Source organism: Mytilus edulis, chromosome 2, assembly GCF_963676685.1.
Source record: "Mytilus edulis chromosome 2, xbMytEdul2.2, whole genome shotgun sequence".
NCBI lineage: Eukaryota > Metazoa > Mollusca > Bivalvia > Mytilida > Mytilidae > Mytilus > Mytilus edulis.
The window spans coordinates 25944622-25965261 of record NC_092345.1 but is presented as its reverse complement, the minus strand read 5'-3'; the positions used below and the strand labels follow the sequence as shown (position 1 = coordinate 25965261).

At 32.1% G+C, this 20640-nt stretch overlaps 1 protein-coding gene across 1 annotated transcript; it reads right to left on the bottom strand.

Moving 5' to 3' along the window:
* Positions 1 to 1196: 1196 nt before the first annotated feature.
* Positions 1197 to 18856, bottom strand: LOC139511827 (uncharacterized). The gene is made up of 10 exons (XM_071298929.1): positions 18723 to 18856; positions 14641 to 14835; positions 14300 to 14397; positions 9373 to 9517; positions 8793 to 8927; positions 8165 to 8344; positions 5907 to 6023; positions 4575 to 4751; positions 4047 to 4134; positions 1197 to 1773 (listed from the first exon to the last, which is right to left on the bottom strand). The coding sequence occupies exons 1-10, from the start codon at positions 18772 to 18774 to the stop codon at positions 1446 to 1448; spliced, it is 1515 nt and encodes a 504-aa protein (XP_071155030.1). The 5' UTR covers positions 18775 to 18856; the 3' UTR covers positions 1197 to 1445.
* Between the last annotated feature and the right edge of the window lie 1784 nt (positions 18857 to 20640).

Sequence of the window (20640 nt, the reverse complement as noted above, 5' to 3'; positions counted from 1 at the left end):
TGTCGTTTGTTTATGTAATATATACGTGTTTCTCGTTTCTCGTTTTGTTTATATAGATTAGACCGTTGGTTTTCCCGTTTGAATGGTTTTACACTAGTAATTTTGGGGCCCTTTATAGCTTGTTGTTCGGTGTGAGCCAAGGCTCCGTGTTGAAGGCCGTACTTTAACCTATAATGGTTTACTTTTTAAATTGTTATTTGTATGGAGAGTTGTCTCATTGGCACTCACACCACATCTTCCTATATCTATTATCAGTGACGCTCGAATTAAAAAAAGTTAATAAGGACAAATAAGGTACGAACTTGAAGAGCATTGAGGACCAAACATTCTTAAAAGGTTTTTACAGCTAAGATATCTATTCCTGGGATAGAAAAGCCTTAGTATTTCAAATTGAAATAACTTTTAGTATTTGCGAGTTGCCATTGTTCGGTATTGTGTATCTGATCTTAGCTGTCTTGTGTACCTCGTGAGTCGAGTCGTTTCAAACTGATATTTACAGTGTGTTCTTCTGTTGTAATATTCCACACTGCTCCGGGTTAGGACAGAGTTTGCGTCTTTAAATGCCCTTCCCAAACCAGAATTCTTGTAATTCAGACTAAATGAATTGTGGTAATGTGTGCCAATGAGACAACATTCCACAAGAGAAAGGAAAATAAAACATGTAATTCTGTCAACTTGACATTGGGGATGATTTCCCTTATGTTATTAATTGATCAGTACATTTTCTAAATCAGAAATAAATTACCTTAGCTGTATTGTAGCAAAAAAATAGGAATTTTAGGTCCTCAATGCTGTTCAACATCGTTCTTTATTTGGCTTATATAACTTCTTTTGATACGAGCGTCTATGATGAGTTTTTTGTAGACGAATCGCGCGTCTGGCGTAAATACAAATTTTCAATCCTGGTATCTATGATGAGATTATTTATAGAGTAAAGGAATACATTTCGATAACAAAATTAATGTAAGTTAATAAGAATTATGAAACAAGCGAGTATGTCCTCCTAAGACGCTAACTTGAAACTATTTGTATTGTATTTATGCTTCCGTATCTAATTTGACATTTCATTTGTTTATTTGACAATAAAATTATTATTATAAGATAATGTTTGCTTACCCAAATGATGATTATGGCCATGCTTGGTACAATTTGGCATATAGTTTATAATTACTTAGTTCTCCTAATAAAATATCATACAATATTCAACCTTTTATTTATATATGACCATGAATAAAGCATCATTTATAAAGTTAATAATTTCATACATTCTTATTCCAATAACAAAGTCCACAAGTATATATAAATGTAATTCATATATTACAACCGGGATATAATTTCCGGAATTACATCCCTTTTTTATGCTTTGCTCCTTAACTTATTACTTGAATGTAATTTTGAGTAAGCATTGCAAGTCTGATTATTTGCATATCAATATATTACTTTTGCTATAACTTAGTAACCAAATCATCGTCATTAACTAACACATTATCTACGGGTATGTCTGGACCGTTTGGTGCTTCTATGCCTGGACCATTTGGTGCTTGTACTTTTGGTATTGTAATAAATGTCGACACGTGACCATCTCGTGATTTTTCATACGAAACAGAAGCATTGCTATTCTCTCCAATTCCACTATCGGATTCTTTATTGTCCGGTTCTTGTTCAAACAATGAATATCGTATATTTATTTCTGACATCTCGCTAGAAGGGCGAATATAATATTCCTCTTTCTTTCGAAGTTCAACTTTATCCTCCGGCTTTCTTTCAGTTGGCCTAAAATAAAAATGGGACAATAATAGAGTAAGATACTGAAATCGGCTAAATATAACGATATAGATTTGTGATATTCGTTTAGCTCAATCTTTAGTCCTCCTCTGTTTTATCTTTCTTTTCTCCGTCATGTTGTATGTATACCTTCGACTTGTGGCTTTTCATTACCGTGGTCATCTTCTTCCTTTTTACAGCATAATTATTCTTCTATATGTTTTTACAATATATACAGCAGCGTCTTGTCATATAAGTAAATTATAAAAAATCACTTGGCATGATATGATTGTCTACAATAACATATAAGATGTCGAGGTACGACAACAACATGAACAAAGTACACAAATGATGTAAGTACCCATACCGAAAGGATCAGAGTTAGACATTTGAGTTAAAAACTTCAATTATAGTGACTTTTATTAAAGTAACTTCAATTAAAATTATTCATAAACTTAAAGCTAACATTTTTGTATCTGATAAATACTAACAAAAACAACGTATACTAGAAGGCTGGTATCGTCTGGGTAATCCCGCCCTTTAGCAGCCATATTCGTAGTAAGATACACAGTACTTCCAAATTTACTGCTCACGACATGTTTCGAGAATCACCTTAGAGAAGCAAAGTAGGTTTAGGGTTTGAACTATTATGATGGCTATTTTGTCCGTGACTGCTTTTCTTGTTCAGCGTAAGATTCGTGCTTGTCTCAATAGCATCTTATTGATGGATGCACAATGAGTATAGCATATTTAATTCAATGACTCAAGTGTCGTATTTATTATTTTTATAATCAAAGGAAGATAATTCGAATGGTATAAGAGTAGCGTCTCCAATGAAGAAAGAACTATAGTTAATCACTTATGTATGATGCATGTATAATGTACTGTTGTGTCAGTTCTAAAGATGATGAACTGGACCTTCCATAAGTGTCCTTACACACAACGGTATATTGCTGGGTCTTCCAAGTGCACCACAAACCTCTTTCTAAATTAAGAACATCTATTTTATCAGCAATCAAGACGGGCTTCAAAGTTATTGTGAAACTGCATATTCTTGAGGTGGCGTGAATCAGATGTGGATACTTAAAAATTCGAAAGATCTTTTAGAGTACATGCAATCTAACTCTCTTTCATCTTGTTATAGTATCAAAACATTTGACTTTTCTACACTTTATACAAATATTCCACATTCCAAACTAAAAGACAAATTGATAGAGTTGGTATTGCTTTGTTTAATACAAAAAAGAATGGTCAACGAAGATACAAGTATCTTGTCTTAGGAAGGGATAAATCCTACTTTGTAAAGGATCACTCTGATTCAAACAAAAAATTCTCTGAAACTGACATTATCAAGATGCTTGATTTCTTGATTGACAACATACTTGTTACGTTCGGAGGACGTGTTTTTCAACAGACTATCGGCATTCCAATGGGAATAAATTGTGCCCCTCTTCATTCCGCTATATAGATGATGTTCTTTCACTAAATAATTCAAAATGTGGTGACTATGTCGAATGCATCTATCCCATTGAACTAGAGATAAAGGATACAACAGATACAGTTAAGTCGGCCTCATATTTTGACTTAAATCTAGAAATTGACAATGAGGGTCGATTGAAAACAAAACTTTACAACAAAAGAGATGATTTCAGCTTTCCAATTGTGAACTTTCCATTTGCCACATGTGGAGCAGGATCTGCTTTCCTTTCCGGAGCACATAAGATCACCCCTAGTTTTTTGTGGGGTTCGTGTTGTTTATTCTTCAGTTTTCTATGTTGTGTCATGTGTGCTATTGTTTGTCGGTTTGTCCTTTTCATTTTTAGCCATGGCGTTGTCAGTTTATTTTTGATTTATGAGTTTGAATGTTCCTCTGGTATCTTTCGTCCCTCTTTTTTCTTTAAAATTCTCTGATGAGATTTTGAGAATTATGATTGAAAGTGACATTTTATAAGTTTATTTTGTCTGAAGCGATTTTCTGGATTAAACTGACAACAGGAACGCTCAAACCCCCAAAAAATTAATGCCAACTAGGCTAGTATGTCCGAATACCTGAAAAATGAGGAGCTATAAGACCTGAAAGGAAATAAAAATAATAGTTACATTCTAATTGTTTTATCTTAAACTGTTTACTGGTAGGTTCCTCCAATCAAATGAGAACTCCCGAAGGTTTTGTTACCCTCATTCCACATTGCACATAATTAACGATATATTTGATAAACTGCCTTGTAAGTGGTGCCTATATAAATACAAGAGTAAGAATGTCTATTATAAGTAACACATACTTTTGTCCACATGCCACGTGACAGATTATAGTACCAATGACCAGAAGGGTAGGTAAAACTACTGCAAACGCAATACCTACAGCTGCGCCTATACAAAATATAGAAAAACAAAATAATTAGCAAACAACTTGCAAAGCACAAGAAGACTTTTTACTATAAAACTTTCTATAATGCTCATCTGTTACAAACAAAAAATGGATTAAGACACACTTGACTTGTATACAATAGTACAATATAATCATTACAAGATATCAAAGTCTCAACTCATATGAGATTAAACAATTACACACACGAACTAGCATGTAATAGTTTCCTCTTGACGTTATTATCAATAAATCTTGCAACCAAAGTAACCTTATCGTTAACATTTTAAAACATTGAAGCAATATGGTAAAATAAAACAAAATCGTACTGAATCAAATTCGAATCATCAAATTCTAACAAAAAATCCACCACATATTTTTACGCCCATCGGAGCATATATTAGATAAATAACACATTACATGAAGTCTTCTTTTCATAAATTACCTGGGCTAATGTCATCATTATCATCAGTTAACTTCTTTGGTTGTGATGTTCCGCTTGCAGGCGTTGTTATGTCAACAGATTTTGTTTGTGTTGTTACTTCTTCTACTGTTGTTAACTCTGTTGTTACATGCTCTGGTGGATATACATAGCAATCAGAGGACAAAACGTCTTCTGTATCTGATTTAATATTGAGAATAGTTTTACAATATATATTTTTCAAAAAGGATCGAAAAACACTAAAGAATTCAAAAGCATGGTCTTAAATAAACTGAAAACTTTATGGCAAAAAACAAAAATGACGAAACTAAAGACTGAGCAACACGAACCCCACCAAAAACCAGGGTTTAAAGCAGGTGCTACGGAAGGGTTAGCATACTTTTCTCTACAAATGACACCCGTCGTGACGCTAATGCAAGCACAAACCTGGTGATAAGTCTATATTAACATTTTTACCATGAACTTAACTAATTCCAAGCATTTTTGATTCGCAAAATATAAGTGTATTTATGTAAACGCATGTAATGTACGGGACAACCAGTGATAAGCTTTCTACAAAAATCATTAATAAAAGACTTGAAGACAATAACAATAAAAACCAAGGAGTAAACAAAGACTCACAAAACCAAAGGACATTTACATCAACAGTTATAAATAATAAATAAGAAACAACACGAACTCCATTAAAGACCGGGAGTGAAATCAGGTGCTCCGGAAGGGTAAGTATTTCCTGCACCGTATACGGCACCGGTCGTGTTATTTCTTTGTTCAGTTCGGTAATGATGGAAGGTTATTATGACTGAGGAAGAATATCAGATATGATTTCTGACACACTTTTGTCATAATGGCCAATCAGCTCATGATGGCGACCGTAAAATTTCTCTTGAGTGATGACCTTAATTTGATTGATTCATAGCCCTGTCTTATCAACTTTTGAGAAAGCAGTATTCCTCGTTCAACAAAATCAGCGTACTTTGAGCTAGCTCTAGAGTAACATATCAATTAAGACACATATACTCCATATGCTGGTGCCGCTGGGATGTTGCTACACAGAAATGGAAAGTTCACTATAGGAAAAGATGGAAGGTTGTAATTATGGCATAAATGTAAAAGAGAAAGAAATTACGCTATATGCAAAAAATCGAAAAGAGATTGAATAATATTTGATCTGTTGTAATCAATTAAACCTATACACATTATTTTATCTGTTGTTATTTTAAATTTACATTTCGATTTTTTTTTTCTGTTTTGTTAAATTTGCACTGTAAATAAATGCTTGCATTAATTTAAATAAATATCTTTATATAATATTCAAATTTGTTTACTTTTTCTTACCTAATTCGCATATAAATGGAAGTTGAGCTGTACAATTTAAGTTACTGTCTATACTTAGAACACCAGCAGTAAGCATCCCATGAAAACAAGAAACTGCAGATACTGATGACTCTTCTTCTGTTAATGACACAAGTAATCTTTGTTATATATGATATCTGTATTGCTTTAAAATTACAATGATTGCACAGGAAGAAATATGTCGCATCTCCTTTTTTGCATACTATACAGTTCCACGCTCATGCTTGTTATTGTTGTTCCAGAAACTGGAAATAGGAATCGGGAAATACAAAATGTATTTGCATTGAAAGCATTGACCTTGAGTATATGTGAAGGATACAAGCATTATCAAACACAGGACATTTGTGACGATTGTGAGTTTTGTTTACAACCTCAAAGGAACAGATTAGAATGTAAATGATTCGTTTTATTTAGGATGATCCTTTGACCTATTTACTCTAAATCTTTGTTCCGTGTATATGTGACGATGTAGTCTCAGTAGACCTTTTCAACATCTCTCGACACCTACAGTTGAGAACGACTACGACAGGTAAAATGTGAGGGGTCGTCTCTAAAAAATTAAAATCATTATTGATTTTATTGCTTTCATTGACAATGATATAGCTTTCCTACAGAGTCCAAATAACATGGATTTTTTTAATTTATTATAAAGAAAATGATGAACTTTAAGTCACATTTCATCTTTTTAGACGTTGAGCTTCTAGCGGTCCTGGTGGAATTTGGGAAATGAAAAGATCAAAGCATGTTTAATTGTAGTTGATATTTAATTAATCAATGTTTTATCATAAATATCTCTGTTGACAAGAGCGGCACATGTTTCCACAATGTCTGTTAGTTTTGGCTTTGGGTGCCTCCATAATGTAACAGTTATTTCAATTCACCAATTTTATGTTCCACTTGAATTTTGTATTCACCAATCACGCGATTAAATTTTCTGCTCTTTCTCTCAAATGTTATGCTTTACAATTAATTTGAGGTGTTGTAAATGGTGTAACTAAAGGATGACGATTTGGATAAATTTGTCTCTAAGGAGAACAGTCCTCCTGGAAATGCAGCGGATCATAAATGGAATAAAAGCTTTTACATAAACAAACGAATCGTTATTTACATGCGGCAAATATTTGGTAAAAGACTCGCTTAATCATAAAATTGAAGATAAAGTGGATCAGGATGCAGAATGATTGCTGTATTTGTTTTAATCAATCCAACATAAAATGTCGTGTAAATACATACAAAATAAGAATATTATATGACAGAGACATATATTTATTTATTTATTTGGTTGATATATATTCTGAAGCTATATAGTCAAGACAGTATATAACCGCCAATCCAATATGTTACGTATTGATAATCATGATGTTTTTTGTCTTTGAGACGACCCACCCATTTTACCTGTAAACTGTAGGTGTCATTAGTCGGTGTCGAGACAAGTTGAAAAGGTCTACTAGAAATCACGCAAATATATTATTATACACGATGACACAAAAGGAACAGGGACGATTGATATGATGTGTCTGTTTCTGAACTCATTAAAAGCATGTTTCCATTGTTTCAGGGCAATGGATACAAGAATGTTGTTTGGGACATTTAAATAAAGGGTTGATTCGCATGGGGGGGGTGTGACGAATGCATTGAATGAGATTCAGTAACAGCATCAATATTGCTGTATTAAAACAGTGTATGACAAAATATATTGAGATTGCAGCTGTTGCTCATATACGTTAGAACATAGAATTTAAATAGATAAAGGATTCATGCTCAATAGAGGAGAAAGATATCAAAGGAATAATAAACCTTATAAGTGTAAACGCTGAAAAGAGTTACAATTTTGATAGGTTCATCGTCATTAGAAGGAGGTATATTAGTATTACGAAAACTCATTAAAGTTGCTAGACTTATAATTTGGTATGCCAGACATTCGTGTCACCTACACAAGACTCACCATAAACAATCATAGAAGAAAAAAGTCGGAAGAAAAAAAGAGTAAAGAATAATTCAGTATTTGAAACTTAACGTTATCATCTACTGGAAACTATGCTTCCTATGTTACAAACATCTGTAGAAATATCATTCCACCAAACACAACAACAAATTGATGCTGATATGTAAGGAAATTTAAAAAAAAACACAATAACAATTGAAACATCTACAGTTGACAGTTTTGAATACCATATGTAATTATAGTATTCATGAGTTAACAGAAGCTGTGAATAGATTTATTAAGACTGGACATTTACCTTTCACAACTTGAGTTCTTTTACGCCTGTAAAGACCTATCCAAACCGGGGCTCTACTTGTCGTATTGTCACAACGTGAATCGATATTTGTTCCAGCTAAGAGAAACGATTGTTGATCGGACCAGCAAGCTTCTTTACCTTCATTCCAATTTCTGTTACATTCTATCTCGCTTTTGTCATCTATTTAAAAGATTAAGAAACATTTAAGAAGATTTTTAAGAATACTATCCTCAAACGATTTTGCATTTTCATTCATAGTATTTGCTTACTTGCATGATATAAGATAATTCACAGACAAACCGCGAAAATATTTTAAACAAAACAATAGCATAGATAAGTCGATCTCCAAAAAGTTTTTTTCAAGATAAATTAGCCCAAAAATACAAGATTAAGATTTTGGGCACAAATAAAAGAAAAATACCTCAGATTGACATGCAAAACATTTAACCCCATAATGCCAAAATACACGAAGTGAAAAATTAAATCGAAAATTTTAGATTTACAATGTAATGCGTGATTCCAATAATACGTATTCAAAATAAAAAGAAAAGAAATTTGTATTACAATGGAGCCTGCAACATGTTGCATAATAGTCATTTTAAAAACAGTATGGATACAAATTACTTACTACAAGTCGTCTGTAGTGATTGGTTACAAGAATACCCATAGTATAGCCATCCGTTGTTGGTGCACTCCATACAACCACACATTATAGAATTTTTGTCTGGCTCATCATCCCTGTCAAGCACTATACTATTTGACACTAATAATATAAATGATAACTTTTACAGTCACAGGTAAGCAGGCGGATAAACATTAAAAAACATTGACATGCATTTTGTACATGTCCAAAGTCAGAAGCCTGTAGATCAATTGTGATCGTTGGTTCATGTCGGTCATATTTGTTTTTCGAAAATCGTTGTGCATTAAATTGTTATGCATTAGACCGGTAGTTTTCTAAATTAAGTTGTTTCATATTCATCATTTCAAGGCCTTTTATAGCTATACGATATGATGCTTTCTGATTGTTGAATTTTGTCGGGTTGCTTTTGATTGCTTATATCCACTTCATTAAAACTTTGATGGATAATTGGTTCATTGACAATCAAACCTTATTTTCTTATATCCATATCACTTCAAATTAAAACGACATGATATTTTGTGAGGCGGATCGTCGTTAATAGATATGTATTTAAATGTAGACGTACCCGTCTTATAAACAGTTATATACCCATTGCCACCACAAGAGTCCTGCATATTTTCTCCACATGTCTTGTTGCACATTGAATCATTTACTTTACTTTGATCTGTCTCCCATGAATAATTATCAGGTATACAATAACAACTGTTACCCTACAACCAGAAGAAAATACTGTTAAAAGTCCTCGTACATTAAACTTTGAAATTTACCAGCAAGGAGACTGGTTCAACAAGTAATGTTAGAACTGCTCAACCTCGCTTGAACTTTGGTTTCCAAATGCTCTTCTACTTCGTACTTTATTATACTTTTTCATTCTTTTAATCAAGCAACAGTGATGAGTTTTTTGTAGACGAAACGGGTATCTGTCCTACAAAATTATAGGCCTGGATTCTTTGATGAGTTAGTTGAAGTGGGGTTAGTGTTAAATTAGTTCATAACAGATACTAAGCTTATAGTTTTGTACGAGAGACGCGCGTTTCTCCATCTTGCTAACATTCTTTGTTTAACACATAGAAAAACCTGTAGATAAAGGAAAGTAAAGCTTCTAATTTGTGAAAAAAAAGAAAAAAACGTTTGACAATCTGAATATAATATTTGAATAAATCGGAGGACCAAATGAGGAATATTACAAACATCAATTACAAGTTTTCTAAAAATGTTATAGTGACAGAATCGAAATCTGAAGCTGATTTCCAATATTTTAAACACTTTTAGAAATAGAGATCAATCAAAATCAATGTAATACACACATACGTTTATCAGTTTTAGTAAACTTTAAAATAATACAGCACATTTCTTGTTCTGTTTGATGTTGCATAGCAAGAACTATATGATAACTCAATTTTAGTTTCAACGACTTCGTACACACATGCTGCTTTACTGCTAAGAACCTAGAGTGCACATTCAAAAGATTAAAGAAAATTATCTTGTTTGTAAAATAAATGTAGGGAAATGTTTTAAAATTATTTTGGAAAATAACTAGCAAATACGAATCTTGAAAATGTATGTTATATCAGCATATCTGAACAATAGCTACAAAGTGTTCAAATCAAAATTTATGCGATCTTCTTTGTTATATTTTTCTGCATCTGCCCTTGATCAATTTTTGAATTAACTTATATTGTGACTATCGGATTATAATTATTGTAAGGTTAGCACTAACATGGGCAACATGACGGATGCCATATGTGGAGCAGGACCCGCTTACCCTTCCGGATCATCTGAGGTTTCCCTCCAGTTTTTGGTAGGGTTCGTGTTGCTTAGTCTTTATTTTCCTATGTTGTAATTTATGTACTATTGTTTGTCTGTTTGTCTTTTTAAGCCATGGCGATGTCAGTTTTTTTCGATTTATAAGTTTGCATATCCCTCTGGTATCTTTTGCCCCTCTTTTATAATATATTAAACTACATTCTGTTGATAAAGTTAGTATAGCTCTTAATAAAGGATTATTAATGAAACCTTTTGTTAAGCGTCGCTGATGCATCACTGCCTTCGTTTTATTACGTTTTAAGTGAGATGAGTATTTTGCATTATATAAATTTTAAACATATGTTTCAACTTAGCCTCAAAACAGGTAGAAGATCCGGTAACAACTATGTGTATTATAAAATAAGGATATGTTATAGGATTGCCAATAAGACAACTATCAAGTAGAGACCAGCGTAGATGTTGGAAGCTATATGTCACCGTACAACATTTGTCAGTGAGAAAACCTCATTCTGCATAGCAAATTATAAAGCAATTCAAACGAAAATCCAACGGCTTTATTAATGTACAAAACTACAATAAAAAACATTCCCTACACTGGGACAGTGGTTAAAGAAACTGCAGAATATAGGATTATCAAGATGTAATTAAAAGTAAAAGCAGTTACTGAAAGCTAGTTCAGAACTAAAAATAATCAAAAAGAAATCATGTATCCCGAATATCCCGTATAAACATCAAGAATTTTCGAAAACAAATACAAATAAAGTTTCAGAACAAAAAGGTCACAATTTCAACACAAAAATAAGTGTGCTGCTTCCAGTACCACGAGTAGTCAGTTCCAAATTTGGATGTAAAAAAATGTATGTTTTTTACAGAACTGGCAGTGGTGGATTGTTTCCTCTGATGAAGTTAACTTATGGAGCCCACTTAAGTGTCACAACTCGAATCAAGAATATGTTGGCATTGGTGGATTATTTCTTCTGGTTAAGTAAACCACAAGGGTATAGTTTGAGTGTAGTTATAAGAAAAGTCTAAAAGAGGAATCACAACTCGTAATCAGGACGATAATTAAAAGCCTCAAAACAAATATGACATATGCAGGCGAACAAGAGGTGAAGGTGGCGTGGCGTTAAGCTTAACAGAGAGGCAAATAACTTACTTTTGGGCAATAGAAACTGAACATACTTGCTACTAATTCAACACTAGAAAATCTCTAATTATCACATCAGTTTTCAATACCTCGGCATTAACATGAATTATAGCGTCCATTCTCAAATTGTCCGTTTAGGAAATTTTAAATTTAAAAGAACCAAACGTTCTAACTCTTTCATGCAAAGTTACCCTCGATAGACTTTGCTATTTGTATGTCCTTTTTGTCATAAAGCTCTTCAACTTTTTCGGTTCGTATACATCATCCTTGGCTTTCGTACATTCGGCTTTGATCGTTTATGATGAAAGTAAATCCAGAAATGCCTATCAAATTTATAGCGAGTTATTTTCGTTTATTTTATCTATATTATCATTAAATCCTTATTGTTCCTTTTTGTATTTTCTGATGGTTTTCATTATTATTATAAATGCTAGTCTACCTGTTTCGAAATTTTTCAAAACGTCAGATAAATTAACGAATCTTTTGTTCAACTGCGGTAGGTTTTGTAGTGAGATGTGGGAAGTATCAAGGGGAAGTACAGGTAACTTATTTTGTATATATTTTTGTTTTTATTTAATTGGTTGAACAGAATCTAAACTTTATATTCTACTTTAAACATCAATTATGATATGGTTGAACACATTTGCAATTCAAATGAGGATTGTGATATGTAATTTTGAACTACTTTTGAAAGGTACATCTTTTTTATGTGAAATACGAGGCATGTCTTTTTATGAGAAAACCTGATGCAAAACAGTAATGTGATAAGTACGAGGAACTGAAATTATATAATTATTGTATTTCATTTCAAGGTCTGTCATTTTCACAATTTCGTCCATAAATAAATTATAAACTTCTCTCCAGATTGTATGTTTTTTTTGTATGGTAACTTAGTTTTACAATATATAATCATAGATTTACTAGTACAAATTATATAATGTGTATTGCTTTTTAAAATGCAGCCATCTATAGGTGGCGACAACGGCAAATGTACCGAATAAAAAAGCAACGTTCAAAATCATCTAGTATATTTTTATTTGAAAACTGAGAAGCAGTATATACTTTTGTAAACAATTTTAAGTTAAGTCTTTGATTTGCTAAATTCGCAATAAAATCAACATTACATTCTAGCGAAAGAGACCAATAGATATTACTAATCAATCAAATTATAAGACGGGTAACAAAAGGATGACTGTGAATTGGAAACAAAGTGATTGCCCTATTTTCACTACCACTCTTGTAATAAAATACAAAAGCGATTAATCTCATTTGCATGAAATTTACATCAGTCGAATGATGAATGGTACAAAGGAAGGATAACAGAAATTTCCAAAATGTGCGACACTGCAGTAAACCCTTCCGAGAGAAGTGATAAGAGCGGATGAAATGGCAGTCCAGAAAATAAATCATTCTTTCCCGGATCACGAAAATGTAATCATTAATTCCCGATGCCCGATAGGTGTAAAGCACGAATTCCCGCAAAAATAAGGGTCCAAGTTTCCCGTTATAATTAAGGTTCATCCCTAACGTCCCAAAAAAGAGGTCCATCCGCACCTCTTCCGAAAATATAGACGTACGTAGAATGACAAACAACAACTGGTCTATTAAACCTTTCCTGATTCAGACACACAAATTGGTAGAGTACTACAAGGTATATGTACAAATCTGATGACGAACTAAAAACAGAGAATTTTGGTCCAAATTCTTTAAAACAGCTTCAAAACTATCACTGATGCATTATTGACTTGCTAGTCAGCGATTTAACGTCATAGGATCCGTATTTATGTGTTCTTCAATTTAATCCCTTGGTATTGTTTATTGATGTACTAAGCGTTTTTGTCTATTTAAATGGTATTGGTTACGGATGTACTAAGCGTTTTCGTTAAATAAAATGGTATTGGTTACGGATGTACTAAGCGTTTTCGTCTATTTAAATGGTATTGGTTACGGATGCACTAAGCGTTTTCGTCTATGAAAATGCAATTAAAAGTCTTTAGAAATTAAGAAACAAAGGAGGGCCATTTCGTTAAATGATTCGACCATAAAAATCCTTCTCATACAGTTTAAATCTATGTTAACATATGTTGTAACCAATAAAATCAAATCAAACAGACCTAGAATAATCAAATTGCACATGTTCATTTCTATTCATATTTGTTTTATGTTTATAACGGATAATGTGACCGTCGGCAGTATTCGTAAGTCATCTCGATAGTTAATACGATGGCGTCAATACTCATATATATACACGAAATGCTTATGCACATTATCAAGTCTATGCATTATTTATTGTTAATTTTAGACTTTTTGTAATTTTGGTATACATTTTAAATATGTTATAAATAAAATATGAGAATTTGAGTTCAACTCTTGGACATGAGTTGACAGCTAATGTCCATTTAAAGTTAAAGTTTAAATATGAATTCTTGGAGGCCAAACATAGCTTGAGATCAATTGTTCTCGTTATCCATCCATTAGAGACTTAAAATGTGTTGGGTGTGTAATGAATTATGTAATTACTTTTATATGTTATTATAAACAAAATGCAATACAAACTTATTACTACAAAATTGCTCACCATCATTCCGAAGAACTCATTACAATTATCAACACACGTATGTGGGCTATCACTAGTAAATTGGTTAACAATGCCAGACGTATCCATCTGGGAACAACCTGAAAAACAGAGAAAAAATATCATTTTTCTAAAAATGCTCCACATCGTCATGCGAATAAAACTCTATGTTTGATAAAATTAACAAAAAAAATCATTTTTTTTCTAGTAAAAGATTTGCCCAATGGTGGGACAAACTGTATCCTTATATTTGAAATGATTATATTTCTGATAATAATCTTTCATCAATTGAAAAAAAAATATATACCTTCTCACAAAATTGTATCGTCAAAACATCTACATACCCATTATCTGTATCCACTGTGTAAATTCATTATATGTTCCAACCCAAAAGTTTTGGTTTTGACGAAATGAACAGTTATACAGCTGTTGTTGAAAAGAACCATTTACTAAATCCCCGCCTCGTTGTAAGCAATCATCTCTGGCGGAATCCCAGGTTAATTGTGTAGAATTATATCTATACACCAATGTGCATGAATCTTTAAAATAAGGCAAAGACAATCGTAATGATATTTATTTTCGCGCGTATGTCATCACTTGGGTTAAAGTTCTATCCACAGGATGTTGTTCGTGCAAGTAAGTCAAGAAATATATGTATATATAAACTCTTCAAAGATACCAGACCTATAATGTGTACTCAAGATACAAAAAAAAGGTTAAAGAAAAGAGAAAAAGGCAAATGAAATTGAGCATTGAGGACCAAACATTCCAAAAGGTTTTGCCAAATACAACTACGATAATGTATTCCCTGGGTAGTTAATCGTCAGTATGTCGAATAATTCATAGTTTTGTAATTAATTAACGTATAAATATGACAATATCATTCATAAGGCATGTAAACACAGAAGTGTTAACTGGACTCACAAAAGATTAGAATATTTATTTGCTATAACTTTTTCCTTTTTTTATCAGGCCAAATAAAATAATATGTGTATTTCATATTACATGTTTGGAAAAAAATAGGGTAGGTAGGCATGGAATTTTATTATTTTACAGAAAACAATCACATTGAGCCTTTGGGTGAGAAAATCTGACTTTTAACAGTGTTTATTGAAAAAGTATCAAAAACTCTTTAAGGTAGTCTATTTCTAAGCATATAATATAGGCTAGGTAGGAAAATAGAATGAAATTCAAAACAGTGTGGCTGTGGCCATTGGTTGACACATTAAATTCATCCATGGACTGAGACAATTTACGTGAACGTTTGTCTGTAACGACTACTGTTCACGACGTACCTACGATAGACATTTAAACTGTGGGGTCACAAAAGGTTTCTTAACGCCTTTAATTATAAAATAAATCAAAAAATTAATCAGGAATAACCTTTATGTTTTGATTTATATAATTGATATAAATCAAAACATCGTGTTATTTCTGATTAGTTTTTCGAATTGCTTTATCAAGGTGTTGAGAACCTTTGGTGACCCCATAGTTTAAGTGTCTTTAAAAAGTACATAGTGAGCAGTGGTCGTTACAAACAAACGTTCACCTAAATTGTCCCAGTCAATGGATGAATTTAATGTGTCAATCAATGGCCACAGCCACACTGTTTTGAATTTCATTCTAGGATACACAGATATATTTTATTTGACCTTACAAGATACATTTTGACATAAATCTTAAGCACTTAAAAACAACCTTACTATTAAATCCTTTTTATTATGAAACATCAATTATTTCACATATAAAGTTCAAAGTTAACTTTTAAACTTTAATAACTAGCTTGATATTAAACAATACATCTGACAATACTATCCCAAATTTCCTTTGTTCCCTTTTAAGCATTTCACGTGAAATAATCTACCATGGTAATTTTGTTGTATTATTGTCTCATTTTTGCTAATGTGGTTTGTCTATATGCCACATTGTTTTTCTTTGTTGGCATGTTTGTTTGATTGTATAGTGTATAACATTATAACACAACGTTGACTGCTGTACCCCTATTTTTACACTTTTACCTATTTTGTCTGTTTGTTTTGCTCACACATCGTTGTCAATGTTACTGAATTTTATGCAACTGTCATACAATTGAGAGACTTGGCTAGCTAAAAACAAGGTTTAATCGACCATTTTCTACAGAAGGAAATGCCTGTTCCCATTCAAGAATTTGCATTTGTTAAGTGACTTTCCGTTTTGAATTCTTCTTGGAGTTCTGAATTTTTTTTATTATTTTTTCTCGGATATACTTATTTTAGTTCCTAAACTTGTAGGGGGTAAAGGCAAATCCAGCATTTGTTCACCCAAATGTCAGTACAATGTATTTAATGTAGAAATAAAAGGGAAATGAGTTAGAAGTTAAATTCACCATTTTTATAGTACTTGCGAAGTTGCCTCATCTTGATTGAAAATTCCACTCAAAGGTCACATTTAGATATTTTGGTGTGTGAGTAAGTTCTGTAAGGGCCATATTTGGCCCCAATTATAAAGTTCATAGTTACAAGACAATAAATGATTTAAGTTGCCTTAAATACATGTGAGAAAGTTAAACAGAACTGTTTTTGTCAAAGTTTAATTCTAACACGTTGATTTTTACATCCCAAAAAGGTCAAGATGAGAGATTTTTGTGAAATTTGACAAAATCCGCTGGATTTCAACCAAATAAAGGACCAGGAAACATAGAGCGCAGGCGTCGACAAGTTTAATATTCAAATAAGACATGTGAAATGTCTTCACAAACATTATTTTAAAAGATCTTTGTTCTCGACGTATGCGCTCTATGTTTCCTGTCCAATAATCTATGGAAATTTACCCCTTTTCGTGAAAAATCAATATGAGTACAACTTGTGACGTCATAATGAAACGCAGAAACGTGAAATTTTCAATAAAATGACTTATATCCTATCTAGTCAATGTATTAGCTATAATTTACCGTGATATTGGTAAATAAATCCGAATTTGAAATTTAAGCTAAAAAAGGGGGCCATTTTAGGACCTTATCGAACATACTCCTTTCAGGATTTGAAAATTGGAGTAAACTTCATTCAAACCTTAGAAATCGTTAATATATTGCAACAATTTTTATCTTACAAAGAAGGTATGTATATATATAAGTATACACATTTAAAATTACCACGAGACCAAAAAAAGTTATTTCTATCATGCAACATGTTCTTTGTTATTGCTGTTATTAAAGGTCAATGTTTTAAACTTATGATGATTATGAATTCAAAAGAATTTAAACTTCCTGGATAATCTTCAATTACAAGTCATTGTAGTTTACTAGTATATCTTATTAGTAAAAGATCAGCTAATTATGGTAACACAAATCAAAAATATTACCTATCATGATTATCTAAGGAAGAAGACAATACAGAAAACATATTTCATTTAGCTGGAATATTAACTACATTTCATAAATGACGACGCATCTTTAATTGGAACTCTTTCTTAAGGGTGTTTTATCCAGATGAGTGGCAATGTTTGTCCTCCGGGAGCCAACTCATATCATGCTCTCAAACATATTTCAACTTCCACATATACAAGAGTTGATTATTTCACAATTTATAATACACAAAAAAAAATAATACAAATACTAAATCTAAAGTTAATCAGAGGAGAAGCACAGTACTCGAACATCAACGGTGAATATTTAAGAAATTTAAGCGCAAAGTACTTAAGCTGGTGATTGGTATGTACGCCTTTTTGTACTTTTATATCGGTTGCTGAATTTCACAGTGGATTTCTTACACCATAAGTGCTAGCAGTATCATTAAGAGTCAAAAAGACACTATCTGTAGTATGGTTCAAAGACTCCGAAAAAAATGTTTGTATTGTTCAAAATATGAATTATTGAATTAATGCTAAAAACAAAACACAGATGCAACGATTGAATACAAGCAGAATAATTTACTTTTCCAATAAGGAGGTGATGCCAAAGAGAAAACTTGTAGGGAAATATTTTAATTTGTCAGCTTTATGAACAATATTGCTGTAAAAAGTGGATGCAATATACCACTTTAGTAAATATCAAGCGTGACTTCATGTTTTATTATATTTGCTCTAAAAGCATTCGTTTAAATCGAGAAATTTTTCTTCAATACGATTTCATTGAAGTTTTTTAAACGATTTATTTGCAATGATCAAGATTGTTTAAAAGAGTTTTTTCAGTTTTATCAAAACTGAAAAGAAATTATAAAACTTATTTTTTTGTACTGAATTACTCTACTGCTTCACTGCGTGCTCCTTTTGTTCATTATATAATGTTATCCCGAAATATAGGCATCGTGTTTCATCGTACATCAATGGTGTAACTTCCTTTTAGTACCCCACCCAAAAATTGTGTTAAAAGACGTTTTTGAAATCAAATTAATTAATAATATTATGTTTTTCATCCCTTCATAAGATTGGTTAATGTTTAAATACTCACAGTTTTCAAAGAATAGAAATGCGACAATGTAAAAACACAGCTTGCAATTCATTATTCCTATGCAAATAATGCTATTTTGTATATAAAACTTTATTTAACACGGAAGTTTAAACACTTCAATTGCTATAGGAGTTTCAAATTTCAATATATATTGTATACCCTTTAAAGTCTTTAAACGTTAATGTAACACATAATTGATGCATGGGTGGTTTTCACAATTAACGGAAAACAGTACTTCATTTATTCCTTATTAAGGTATTTCCTCTACGTGAGGAAAGACCTTATTGTTTTTCTAATGTTTTCTTTTTCTTTCTTTTCTTCAAACATTTTTTTAACATTCCCGTCTCTTGTTTCTGTTGAAGTAACAAAGACCAAATATGGACCAGCGATAGACCTCATCATAAAGTATTACCAGATGACCCTGTTGAGGATTTCATCATCTTCTTTAGAAATTATCACTCTTTTATTGGTTTTTTTTTTGTCATTCCATATTATACATAATAACAGATATGATATCACTCACTCGTTCTGAATGTTCTGATTATTATATAAAATCATCCATACTTTTTATTTATATTTCTAAAGTAATGTTTAATGTAAAGTAAATATAAAAGAAACAATGCTTTTGCAATAAAAGCGTTAGCTAAAATGAAAGTACTTAAAGCAACATTTTCTGTACCAAAGAAGTTAAAAAATCCGACAAAATAATTTCAAGCCATAATTGATTACCTTATTAATAAAATCAATAATCATCAACGAGCATACCTTGTTACTTATCAATGTTGCGTCAGGTGCATAAGGTCTGCACCCGCAAATTTACTTATAAAAAAAGGGTACAAGAGTTTATTGATTTTAGAAAGAAAACAATGGGGATGAAGACTTCTCGTTTATCGACATGAAAGTTATTAAAAAAAAAACATTAATCCAAAACACCCTCTTAACTTGAAAGTATGCAATATGCTATATCTTCTGTATAATTTTGAACACTATAAATTTGTTCGGGGAAATGGTGCAAAAATCAATTTGTCCATGTTTCCAGACTTATTAAACATGTTAAGTTGACCTCAGATGAATTTGTCTATTTTAAGTCCTTTGGATTATATAGCTCTACAATTGTTTTGGTTTTTTATACATCCTTGATTTTCAAATATTTGGCGTATTAAATTATAATCATTGTACCTTTGATAACTATTTACACCACTGGGGCGATGCCATTGCTGGTGGACGTTTCGTCCCCGAGGGTATCACCAGCCCAGAAGTCAGCACTTCGGTGTTGACATGAATATCAATTATATGGTCATTTTAATAAATGTCCTGTTACAAAACTTTGAATTTTTTTAAAAAACTACGGATTTTCCTATCCCATGAAAAGATAATCTTAGCCGTATTTGGCTCAACTTTTTGGAATTTTGGATCCTCAATGCTCTTCAACTTTGTACTTGTTTGGCTTTTATAACTATTTTGATCTGAGTGCCACTGATGAGTCTTATACAGACGAAACGCGCAACTGGCGTATTGAATTATAATCCTGGTACCTTTGATTACTATTTACACCACTGGTTTGATGCCACTGCTGGTGGAATATTTGGTCCTCAATGCTCTTCAACTTTGTACTTGTTTGGCCTTTATAACTATTGTGATCTGAGTGTCACTGATGAGTCTTATGTAGACGAACCGCGCGTCTGGCGTATTAAATTATAATCATTGTACCTTTGATAACTATTTGAGCTTCCTTAATGAAAGTAAATCTGGAAAAGTCTTTGAAAGTATGAATTTTGTTAACTAGCTGTTTTCATTTTGTCAGACATTTTGCATAATGCCGGTTATTGCTACATGACTTGTGTTTCAACATAATACGCTTCAGTAGATGTATCAAAGTGTATTCTATGTTGAACTATGTAAATCATGTTTCGATTTG